The following is a 13,312-nucleotide window of genomic DNA, read 5'->3' on the forward strand; positions in this document are numbered from 1 at the left end:
GCGGATAGCCGCCACGGCTCCTCTGCCTCCCACTGTAGTGGGAGGTGAAGCAGAGGTGGAGATGGGCTGGGTTGCCACTGTAGCGTTAGGCCTAAGTGCACAATGCTATTTCCTCTTTTTCCTTTATTCTTTTTTTTTTGTTTCTTCTTCTAGCTTCTGCTTTGTAATTAGTTAAGGCACCAACAGATTTTTGCTATGAACGAAACTTGGCAAACAATTCATGCGCAATATTATGGTGCTGCACAAAAAGTTTCAGAGCATCCGGTAGAGCTTAAATATTTGTTTATTTTGAAATGACCAATTGTAAATGCTATTGGTCCTATAAATTAGTTGCTAGGGCCAATATAGGGATCCAAATGAAGTTTTTATTATTTCTAAAATGGCTTGGGGAATATTTAGAATATTACTAACATTTTTTTACTGTTTCAAGAAATAATATTTTAATTTGCAATTTGAAATTGAATTTGACTTGAGTTTTAATGCAGTGGCAATTTAGCTTAGCAAAACATGATGACATGGCATCAATAGGGTGAAATCACTGTAGATTAATTATCAAGGGTGAAACAATTTATAAAATATAGGAAAATCTTTTCAAATTCAAACTATTTTCTAATTCATGAACATATTTTGAAATTTGGGATTATTTTGAAATTACGTGAACATTTTTCAAATTCATGAGCATCTTGCATATAGATAAACATTTTTTTGGAAATTTGAAACATTTTTAAATGCTGGATCATTTTTTAATTTATAACATTTTTTGGAATGCAGAAACACTGTTTTTTGAAATTTGAAACATTTCTCGTATGTGTGAACATTTTTCAGAATATATATTTTTTAATTGAGCAAAATTTAATTCCATGAACATATTTCCAAATTCATGATTTTCTGGTTTTTTTAACATTTTTGGAAATTCGGATATTTGGATTCGTAAATATTTTTCAATGTTAAGAAATAAAACAAAATAAAAAGGAATGAAAAAACTGGGGGTGTTCCGCCCCGCGCATGGGCAGGCCAAAAGGGCATGCAGCAGGTGGGTGCGCCTTTTCGCGCAGTTCGCGTTACTCAAAAAAAAAATTGCGCGCAGTCCGCCGTGTACTGCAGGAAATAGGAGCTCTCCGGTCACCCGTTGACAGCAAATTTGTATGGAACGAGTTGGGCTTATACACTGTTCCAAATTTCGAGCTTGATTTCATGCGCCTAGCTTACGATGTAGTTTGACCCCTGTATCTTTGAGTTTTGGACTTCGGGCCATGTAGATCAGCCTGCTTAGTATAGCCCCTAAACGTCTGAAATAACTTCGAAAATATAAATGAGTGCAACGGCCGCGTTGAACTTGACTGATCATTCCATATGACTTATTGCACTGTATGGTAAAAGTTGTGCCTATGCATCAAGTCATATTGCTTAGAGCACTCCCAATGTTTGTAATTTTGTATGGCTTCACAGGTAAAAATCTAATGCGACACCCTATTTAATGATAATATATATTGTGACTATATCTTAATCTAGATATACTTTCTCTGTTCCTAAATATAAGTCTTTGTAGAGATTCCACTATGAAACACATACGAATGTATATAGATGCATTTTAAAGTGTAGATTCATTCATTTTACTCCGTATGTAGTTCATAGTGGAATCTCTACAAAGACTTATATTTAGGAACGGAGGGAGTAGATATTAGCATCAAATACAAAATATCTCACAAGTTTTCGCTCACAAAAGACATTAAATAAGGATTGTTTTAGATACTCCCTGCGTCGATGCGCATTAGGAGCATAATGCAGTAGTACAGTGTACACCACTAATATATAGTATGATTTATGTACGACGGTACAATGAAAGGTGAGGATGCTGCATCACTTTCTAATCAACACTCCACATCCTGAGTCGTATGGGAATCGGACAGTTTTTGTCGTACGTAAAGCAGTGCTCAATATATATGTGGCTGGTATGTCTCAACATATACCCCTCTCTACAAAAACTAAAAGACATTGTTGCAGTTAAATTAAACTGAAAAACATCTTATATTTTAATACGGACGGAGTATTTAATGTTATTAGATATAAGATATATGGGGCACTAAGATGACTCTCATATATTTCACTTTCACAAGCTACTAAATTATTACTTATTAATTCACATACAATATTTATTATTTATTAATTCAAAAGCAACCAAATTTATTATTTATTAATTCACATACAATATTTAAGCAAGGGCGAATGCGGTAACTTTTCCAGAAACAAATGCACCCACCTTCCCCTCCAGTGAACGTTAGAGCATCTACAACCGCGACGGATAAATCCGACCATACAAACACCTGCGGACGCGCTTGGACGCGTCCACGCACAATGATCGGTCACGCCTAGAAAAATGCGTTCTACATCCGAATACCTCAAATTAGAAATCTCAAATCCATATTATTACATGCAACACAGCGATTTTTGAGCCGAGCTTCGTCTGGCGCCGCTCCGCTCGTCCGGCTCTGCCATGCCCATGTCTGACGGCCGGCTGCGCCCCTCAGAGTGTTGGTCCGGCCGCCGACCAGGTAGAGTAGGGCATGGGACATGAGCTGGCTCACGAGACTCAAGGCGTCGCCGTCTGGTCGCCGTCTCCCATGCCCTACTCTTCCTCGTCGGAGCCCGGAACCAGAACTGTGCCGATTGACACCAGATCTATGATGGATCCGTCCTGGGATGAGCCGGGGACATCCACCATGACGCGGTTGTGGCGCCCGGACTGCAGCACCATACGGGGCGCCGGAGAATGCAACTCCCCCTCGCCGACGTCCGCCGGCGCCTCCCGCGCCCGCCGTCTCCCGAGCCCGCCGCCTCACACTGCGGGCACACCATGCCATGTTCTCGTCGGACGAGGCCCGTGGTGCGTCCTGATGCTCGGCGTGCCGACGAAGGGGTTGCGTGTCCGCCACCATGTTCGGACGCCAGACGACACACAGTTCCTCCAGCGAGGCAGTGACGTCACACCTAGTGCCGGGTCCATGCCTCATTTGGGCGGACGCAATGGATTCCCGACAGAAGGATCCCGACCACTGCCGGGCACAGGTCTCCTTCCGTGAGCGGCGGAGCGCAAGCCGGACGGCGAGGCAGTGACGTCACACCTAGTGCCGGGTCCATGCCTCATTTTGGCGGACGCAATGGATTCCCGACAGAAGGATCCCGACCACTGCCGGGCACAGGTCTCCTTCCGTGAGCGGCGGAGCGCAAGCCGGACGGCCATCTTCTACTCGGGGCCGCGTGGGATGAGCTCGGAGTCGACGGGTCTGGTGAACTACACCATGATAGTGATGAAATGATGTACCCGACAAAAGTTCGTTTTACACAAAAGCATGCATTCCTAAGTTTGAATGGAGGCTTCATTTTGTTTTGCAAAACAAAAATTCGTGTCAAAACTGGTTGCTACTTGGATCTTTTGTGTTACCAAGGGATCTTTAGAAGAACTACTAGTTGTGAAAAATCTGTGATCATTTTAGGGATTTTACCTCTTCATCTATTTGTTTTTCTTCCTTTTCCTTTTTTTACTACCAGATAATACTTTCTGGAGGAGATGTCACTAAACAAGAACAAGCAGCATAAAATGATTAAAATAGGAAAAAAAACACCTGCAATTTGGATGATGTGGATGCAGATGGCAGATCAGCAGATACGCAGCAGGTTGCAATCAGCACCAACTAGAACACAACACCATGAACTGAATACCCCCCCCCCCCACCCCCCAGTTCACTAGTTCTCCTAATCTGCACTCACACCTAGATCCATTGAAGTCTGATGATTAAGAAGATAAAAAGAAGAGATGTGGAGTCGTCGGAGGGCACAACTATTCATGGGGAGAAACGGGATTATGGGGAGGATGAAAAGAAGAACAGACCGTCTCCAAGTCTCCAACGTCTAGCTGATGAGGAACGAGCAGAACGTTGAGAAAGGAAGGAGAGCTGATTGGGAAGTCGATTTGCGCCTTTAGTCCCCATTAATGGCCGGCGGCGATCTTGGAATTGGAGATGCACGGGAACAACGACGCTGTTGTTGGAGTCTGGGATTTGGGCAAGAGGAGTCGAGGAGCACGGGAACGATTGACAGGCCTTCCTACGAAATAATACCTGGGCTGGGGCCCCTGCCTTCCGGGGGCCCCAGTGCGGGCGCCCCGTTTGCCAGGCCTATAGGCCGGGCCTGTGGAGACGACCGGAAACCATCGGAGGTAAGCTTGGGTGGCGGAGTGAAGTGGTTAGGATTTAGTCCGATAAACGGATAGGGAGAAATATATGTGGGATTTGGTGGGCCAGCATGGGCCGGGTCCAACGTGGCGGGCGCGACCGAGCGTTCCCATATCCGCTTTTTATTTGGACTGAAATATCAGAGGTGCCTGTCAGCCCGGACGTTTGAGGCATCCGTCTGATGAAAATTTCATGATCTGATGCAGGTTTAGGGCGCCCGACTGCAACTACTCCGGCATTTTGGAGTGAGCGTGGTTTCCAGTAACTTTTCAAGAAACAAATGCATCCCCTAAACGGAGGCTCCCGGAAGAAACGCTGTTGCAGTTTCGCGCCTGAAACAAGGGAGCTAATGTAGTCCCGACGGTTGTGTTCTTGGACCAAACGCGCGGCGGTGCTCGAATTCGCGATGCCAGATCGCCACACCGCGCACTGGCCATCACTCAGCTAAACGTTCCTGATCTAAAAAAAAAGGTAAAACATTCCAAGTTTAGGTGAGCTTGCTCAGTCCCCAATGGATCCGGGCTTGCAGGGTGGGGACTCAGAGGGCAGGGACGAGAGTTGCGCGTCCGCTGCCTCCTATATAAGCCACTACCTGTCCTCTCGCTGATGTACACACCCAAGACATCCCGAGCTCGATCGGCTACAATGGCGAGCTCGAGGGCCTTCGCTCTGGTGCTCCTCCTCTGCGCCTTGTCCTGCCACGCCGCCGTCTCCTACGCGCCGGTGCCGGCCAAGGACGACTTCTTCGGATGCCTCGTGAAGGAGATACCGGCTCGCCTCCTCTATGCCAAGAGCTCACGTGCCTTCCCCACCGTCCTGGCGCAGACCATCAGGAACTCGCGGTGGTCGTCGCCGCAGAACGTGAAGCCGCTGTACATCATCACCCCCACCAACGCCTCCCACATCCAGTCCGCGGTGGTGTGCGGCCGCCGGCACAGCATCCGCCTCCGCGTGCGGAGCGGCGGCCACGACTACGAGGGCCTGTCGTACCGGTCCGAGAAACCCGAGACGTTCGCCGTCGTCGATCTCAACAAGATGCGGGCAGTGTCGGTCGACGGCTACGCCCGCACGGCGTGGGTCGACTCCGGCGCGCAGCTCGGCGAGCTCTACTACGCCATCGCCAAGAACAGCCTCGTGCTCGCGTTCCCGGCCGGCGTCTGCCCGTCCATCGGCGTCGGCGGTAACTTCGCAGGCGGCGGCTTCGGCATGCTGCTGCGCAAGTACGGCATCGCCGCCGAGAACGTCATCGACGTCAAGGTGGTCGACCCCAACGGCAAGCTGCTCGACAAGAGCTCCATGAGCGCAGACCACTTCTGGGCCGTCAGGGGCGGCGGCGGAGAGAGCTTCGGCATCGTCGTGTCGTGGCAGGTGAAGCTCCTGCCGGTGCCTCCCACCGTGACCGTGTTCAAGATCCCCAAGACAGTGCATCAAGGCGCCGTAGACCTCATCAACAAGTGGCAACTGGTCGCGCCGGCCCTTCCCGCCGACCTCATAATCCGCATCATCGCTATGGGGGACACCGCGACGTTCGAGGCCATGTACCTAGGCACCTGCAAAACCCTGACGCCGCTGATGAGCAGCAAATTCCCCGAGCTTGGCATGAACCCCTCGCACTGCAACGAGATGCCCTGGATCAAGACCATCCCCTTCATCCACCTTGGCAAGCAGGCCACCCTGGTCGACCTCCTCAACCGGAACAACTCCTTCAAACCCTTCGCGGAATACAAGTCGGACTACGTCTACCAGCCCGTCCCCAAGCCCGTGTGGGAGCAGATCTTTTACGGCTGGCTCGTGAAGCCCGGCGCGGGGATGATGATCATGGACCCCTACGGCGCCACCATCAGCGCCACCCCCGAAGCGGCGACGCCGTTCCCTCACCGCAAGGGCGTCCTCTTCAACATCCAGTACGTTAGCTACTGGTTCGCCGAGGCAGACGGCGCCGCGGCGCTGCAGTGGAGCAAGGACATGTACAAGTTCATGGAGCCATACGTGAGTAAGAACCCCAGGCAGGCATACGCCAACTACAGGGACATCGATCTCGGCAGGAATGAGGTGGTAAACGACATCTCAACCTACAGCAGCGGCAAGGTCTGGGGCGAGAAGTACTTCAAGGGCAACTTTCAAAGGCTCGCCATTACCAAGGGCAAGGTGGATCCTAAGGACTACTTCAGGAATGAGCAGAGCATCCCGCCGCTGGTGGGGAAGTATTGATCGAGGCTCCTGCATGGAGATTTGTAGTGCATGGTTGGCGTTTCAATAGTAGAATAAGGATCGCGCATATGCTAATTAGTTGGAAGGGTTGCCAACCCTTAGGTGCTGGTTCTAATGGCGAAAATTAGCAAAGAACATAGGTGGAAGACATTTGTTTTTGTGGATCTATCTAGGGCATATCTAGATGTGCTAGCTATTGCGCATCTAAGTGACTCAATCAAATTAAAAAAAAGGACAAAAAAAATGCTTGCACGATTCTTAGCATAAAATCAATGACATAGAATTTAGATGTGCCATACTTAGAGCGCATCTAGATATGAATTAGCAAAACTATTTGTTTTTTGACAATCAAGCGTGGGGGATGGATGGGGAGAGGGGGGGGGGGGGAGGCTAGCTCCCCCACCTGAATAATGTATTACTCAAAGGCTGTCGAGGTGGCGGGTTACAGAATTACAAGGGCATGAGAGATCGTGCGGAGAGATAGGAATGCCATGAGAAAGTGTCCTCCATGTCACTCACAAACAGAGATCGATGTGACCAAAAGTCTAGGTCTGAGATGATGAGTCTAAAGGGTTATTATAGAATGTTGGTCGATGGACCTAAACAACATATCATTGCGAGCATCCCAGATCTTCTAGAGCGTGGTAAGCAGCACCAAAGGCCACAACTTGGAGGGCAGGTAGGTCCGAAGATCGGCGTCCTAAAGCTCAGATACATCACTTGTCAATGGAGTAATGCGCACCCGCTGCCAGACTCGAGCATCCCGAGGGAATGAGATGAACAACAATGTTGATGGCACCGAGGGAGAGATTGTTGGTGATGATGTGCTTGTCAGCCAGGTTGGCCCTAGTGTTGAGCCCATTTTTGAAGAGTAACCATGCAAACACTTTTAGCTTCCTTGGTACATGAGCCCGCCAAATGAGATGAGCGATTAGGATAAGTTCGGGCCTGCTCATGAGCACGTCGTAATGTTTCTTGGTGGAGAAGTTATGGACCCACAAGGAATCCTTTTGTCTTTAGACGTTGTCTGTTGGGAAATGTAGCATGCAATTTCAAAAAAAATTCAATGCTCATGCAAGATCTATCTAGGAGATGCATAGCAACGAGAGGAGAAGAGTGTGTCCACGTGCCCTCTACACCGAAAGCGGAAGCGTTCACTACAAAAAAAGACACATCCGTGACATTTTGGGCCGAACGAAATTTTTTCCTGTCATACTTGTGACACTTCTATGACGATAATGGTGACAAAACCCGGTATCATCATAGATGTGGTGGGCTCCTACTTCTATGAAAAAAAATCATGACAGAAAATGAGATTTTCGTCCTGGGCGGACCGGAGACGCAGCTGCATGACATTCTTTGGGCCGTCCATGACGGAAAAAACCGTGGTAGAAGCGAGGGCGAGGAAAATTTCGGCGAGTTCCCGGTTACGGTGGGTGGTCAAGGGCCGAGCGATGCGCATTTCTCTCGTACCGTACGTCCATGGGTGCGAGGCGTTGGGCTCTAATTGAACCCGAACAAGGCGTCGCCTAACTGAAACCGAGCGATTGCACTGCAGGCTATGCGTTACTGAACCCGAGCGATCGCGCGATTCCTTCGCTACTGCTGCTAACTGAAGCCGATCGATGCTGCCTTTGGATGAACAGTGAGCGTTGCTGGGGGCTTTGGATGAGCAGTAAGCAGTGGGGATGGATGAACAGGACCGCGTGGTGTTGCCTCTGGATGAACAGGACCCCGATCGATCGAGCCGGTTGGGGTTGGATGAACAGGACCCCGTGGAGGGCTGGATGAACAGGACGACCCCATGGAGGGGTGGATGAATAGTAGTACGTGGAGGGGTGGTTGAATAGGATCCCGTGGAGAGGGGTGGTTGAACAGTAGCCGGTGGAGTAGCACGCGGTGGAGGATGGATGAACAGGAGCCCGTGGATGAACAGTCACAGGTGGAGGCTGGAAGAGGTCGACGGTGGAAGAACAGTAGGCCGTGGAGGCTGGAGGAGGTCAACGGTGGAGATGAACAGTATCCCGTGGAGTCCCATTTTGCGGTAGGCCACACCCCCCCGATCAACAGGACCCCCGTTTCGACCGTAGCGCTCCAACACAAGTCCGTTTCCTCCGTTTTGCGGTACGCCACACCCCTCCCGATCGAAAGGACCTCGTTAGAACCGTAGGAGGTCCAACACAAATCCGTTTTCTCTGTTTTGCAATACGCCAGACCCCTCCCAATGAACAGGATCCCGTTTTGAACGTGGCCGGTCGAACACAAGGTCGTTTCCTCCGTTGTGCGGTACGCCAGGCCTCGTTTCCATCGGCTGTTCCGTCGAAGCCGGTTGGCTCCCACGCGTTCCGTTTCCTCCCCATGAACACGACGCATTTCGTTGCCTCCCGATGAACACGATGCATTCCTATGCCTCCCCATGAACACGACGACGACGCATTTTCTCCTTTCCGACGCAGCCATGCACACGAGCCCTGGCCGTACTTATGCGCGAGTAGGCGTTCGAGACCCCGCCCGTATGTACGTACGTGACCGTATTTTCTTTCTTGCACACTGGCCGCTGTACGTACGTGTACATGCTACGTGCGCGCCTCTACTATGACACGTGCGCGCCTCTACATCGACCAGTATATACGTACACGTTCGCTACCAGAATGACAACGCTACGTACGCTTTGACCAGATGGGTCTCGACTGTCAGGCACTTCCATGCGTGCGAAGATGTAGCTGGTGGGTCCCAGCAGTCATGGGGGCGAATCGTTTTTTTTGCCCGGACGCACTTCCTTGCGTGCGAAGATGTAGCTGGTGGGTCCTAGTAGTCAGGGGGGGAAACTTTTTTGTCGCGAAATAGGTGGCCCACCCGGTGGGTCCCCGCTGTCAGGTGGAGGAATAATTATTTTGCGCGTAATAAGGAGGCACTTCCTTGCGGCTGCCGTGGACCCAGCTGTCAGCCTCTCCACGTACAGTACTCTTCCGATGGAAGTCGGTCGTTGACTATATTGACCACGCCGCGCCAAGAGCACCACGGCGGTGGACGACTGCGAGGCCTAGGAAGGGGACGACGCGGAGCCGGGGAAGACATGGCAGTGGATGCCCACACAAAGAGGAGTACGAGGGTTCACTAGTTCGGCTGCTGTGTGAGGCTGCCATCGCCGTAGAATAACAGGGGGTGTGGGTGAGTGGAGGGATGGCCTGACCAGTGGTGGGAGTAATAGGGGGCGATGAGGCCTCCACGACAGCACAGCCAGCCATGGGAGGCAGGAGCAGGCGGCATGACCGACACTGCTTTCGGCGGCTGGAGCAAGAAGACCAGAGGTTGAAGAAGCATGATGGCCGTTGGATGGACATCATACGGTCATTGTAGTTAGAATCATTTATATTGACCAAGTTGACAAAGCCCTTGGTACGTGTTAACTTAGTAGGCCCATAGGTCAGCTTCCGAAACGGTGTGCCCCAGATGTCAGGGGGAGGAATCATTTTTTTGGAGGGTGAAGCTAGAATATCCGAGGTTGAAGAAGAAGCACGGCATCCGTTGGATGGACATCCAACGACCACTGCTACTAGAACCGTGTGTTGACTATAAGTTGACAAAGCCTTGCATACGCGTCAACTCTTTTTTTTTGGGGGACGCGTCAACTTAGTAAGGCCACAAGTGTGTGGCAGAGAACTTATAGCCCATTTGAGAGTTGTAAGAATGTGCAACCAATTTTTGAATTCTAATAGAATTTACTACAGCCCATTTACAGTTTGTTAAAAGTACAACCCATTTCAACCAACTGTTCAAAATAGAATTCAATAAAACTTACCACATTTTGATGGGATCCGAAATATTTTTATCCTGAAATTTCTAGTCATATTAAATACAATTTCAATATAAATTTATATTACATAAAAATCCAAAGAAACATTGCGCTCGCAACAATTAATGAAATTAAAATTTTCAATATCCAAAAATAATATTTTATAAACTAATTACGTGTTTGGTGCATTTTTTTATAGTTACTGGCCAGTTTTTATAATTACATCCCATTTATTATTTCTTAAAGCCCATTTTCTTATTAACCTAATGCATCCCTCCTAGAAAAGATTTGCAGCCCAGCAGGGCGGACAATAACAACTTGACCTTGCCTGGGTATTCCTAAAATAAGTATAGCTGGGCTAGCCATTTTTAGCTTGAAACAAATTAATATCTGGCCTGGGCTAGACGGGCCACAACCCGCCCAGTTAACACCTGCATCAATGTTTTTGTTGTTGTTTAGAGGAGAAAAAATAATATCTGGGCTAAACATCGCTCAAGAAAAACTCTGCAGTGCTCACACCTCAAAAACACAAATATTGCTCGAGCTGCTTGGTCCCAGCTATTGGCCGCTTCTTGTGCAATTCTGTCATTTATTAACTACATAGGTTGACAATGGTATGGGACCGTGATGTCAGGAAACCAGGAGGAAGAATTATTTTTGATAGTTTTATATAATAAGGAGGCACTTGCGTACGTGAGGCTCTGGCCCTGGTGGGTCCCCATTGTCATCCTCTCCAAGTAAATTCATCTCCTCGCCCGCGCGCGTTTTTCGCCCGAAACGGGCAGCGCCGCCCGCCCCGCTTCCCGGTGCAGGCGATTGCCCCGTCTTCAAACGACACAAGTTCCATCTGTCCGTCCATCTGCAACCCACATTAATGATACGCGGTTGCCGAGGAGGCTACTCCGGCGCCACACATCCGTCCCTCCGCCGCCCACCATTGCTATATAAACTGCTGCGTTGGCCATAGCTGCAGTCATTCGCATCCGTTCCCTTTCTCTAGTCCACACCACTACTGCCCACCATGGCTTCCTCGCGCTCCAGTGCTCTTCGGGGCGGGCGGGCGACGGACCACAAGGAGATGGCAGCCATTGCTGCCGACTGGCTGGCCGGCAGGCAGCCGGAGGACGACGACGTCCTAATGGAGAACATGGTAGTCGACGATCCGGCGCCAACCCCCTCCTTCATGCCATCCTCGCCGGTGCATTGCACAAAGACCATCGGCGAGGCCCGTGCCCAATATATGGACACGATGAGGCAGAAGCGTGAGGAGCAGTTCCGGGAGGCGCAGGCCGACGCCGCCTACAACCACCATCTCCTCCAGGAGCACCTGCAGGCGGAGGAGCAGATCGCCGTGGAGCAGGAGGCGCTGCTCGACTCGTACCGCTCCGCCCGCGAGGGCCGCCTCGAGCGCTGGCGGTACCGCATGCGGGTGGCAGAGGCTGCGGCTGCCTACAAAGAGGGCGATGAAGGGAGCGAGGCGCTGTTTGGCGAGACCAAGGATGACGCAGAGGACAATGCCGGCTCCGACGAGTCCCTGCTTCGCTGGCGTCGATGAGGCCCTGCTCCGTCGAGGCCCCGCGGCACCAACAACGAGGCAGAGGACACCGCCGGCTCCGCCAAGGCCCTGCCCCGCCAACAATGAGGCAGATGACATCGCCGACTCAGCTGAGGCCCCACCCGGCCGCCAACGAGCGGGAGGATTTCCACCGCTCCGCCGAGGCGCCGCCCGCTGGCATCGAGATAGAGGACATCGCCGGCTCCGCCGAGGCCCCGCCCTGCTGCCAACAAGGCCGCGCCACACAGAAACAAGGAAGAGTAGAACATGGTAGGTCGCCACCGCTCGGGTCCAAGTAAGGCCACCGATGCTACCCTCCGGTTGAAGCCAAGCTAGGCGGGTTGACCATTGACGGCTGATTAGCTTCTTGGCGGCGACGTGGAGTCGGAGAGCTATGTTGGAGAAGGACGCTGCTTCTACTTAACTGCTGGTGCAGTTGGCTGACTGACACGTGGGCCCAACAGGCCACCTGTCAGTTACGTAACTGCACCTGCAGTTAAGTCACTGAAGCTTCTGTTCGGCTCAGCCGGACACAGGTGGGTAGCTTCGGTTAATTAATGATACCTCCAGCGCACCACTTTTTAGTTGAAGAATGTATGAAATGTAATGAAATCCGACATGTTTATATGAAATCCGACCGTGTATGAATGAATTTATTTCGATTAGTTTGAATTCTTGTATCACTGGCATTGGATTAATATGCAAAACAATATGTACTAGCAGTATTCCTAGGGTGATCACTGAGGGAGTCCTAGATTAGGGGGTCCTTAGACAGCCGGATTATATACTTTGGCCGGACTGTTGGACTATGATGATACAAGATTGAAGACTTCGTCCCGTGTCTGGGTGGGACTCTCCTTTGCGTGGAAGGCAAGCTTGGCAATTCGGATATGTAGATTTCCTTCTCTGTAACCGACTCTGTGTAACCCTAGCCCCCTCCGGTGTCTATATAAACCAGACGGTTTAGTCCGTAGGACAACAACAATCATAATCATAGGCTAGCTTCTAGGGTTTAGCCTCTACGATCTCGTGGTAGATCAACTCTTGTAATACTCATATCATCAAGATCAATCAAGCAGGAAGTAGGGTATTACCTCCGTCGAGAGGGCCCGAACCTGGGTAAACATTGTATCCCCCGCCTCTTGTTACCATTAGCCTTAGACGCACAGTTCGGGACCCCCTACCCAAGATCCGCCGGTTTTGACACCGACACTGGTGCTTTCATTGAGAGTTCCACTATGTCATCACGATAAGGCTTGATGGCTCCTTCAATCATCTGCAAGGATGCGATCCAGGGTGAGGTTTTCCTTCCCGGACAGATCTTCGTATTCGGCGGCATCGTACTATGGGCCAACTCGCTTGGCCACCTGGAACAGATCGACATCTATGCCCCTGGCCATCAGGTCAGGTTTGGAAGCTTGAACTATACTGCCGACATCCACGGAGACTTGATCTTCGACGGATTCGAGCCCATGACAGGTGCGCCATACAGTCACGATGAGCATGACTTAGATCTGC

General features: G+C 50.6%; 1 protein-coding gene across 1 annotated transcript; it reads left to right on the plus strand.

The window, feature by feature from the left end:
* Positions 1–4,877: 4,877 nt before the first annotated feature.
* On the plus strand, positions 4,878–6,674 carry LOC119340205 (berberine bridge enzyme-like 27). Its single transcript, XM_037612108.1, has one exon. It carries the CDS (start codon positions 4,878–4,880, stop codon positions 6,441–6,443), a length of 1,566 nt encoding a protein of 521 aa, XP_037468005.1. The 3' UTR covers positions 6,444–6,674.
* The last annotated feature ends 6,638 nt before the right edge of the window (positions 6,675–13,312 follow it).

Source organism: Triticum dicoccoides, chromosome 7B, assembly GCF_002162155.2.
Source record: "Triticum dicoccoides isolate Atlit2015 ecotype Zavitan chromosome 7B, WEW_v2.0, whole genome shotgun sequence".
NCBI classification, from domain to species: domain Eukaryota; kingdom Viridiplantae; phylum Streptophyta; class Magnoliopsida; order Poales; family Poaceae; genus Triticum; species Triticum dicoccoides.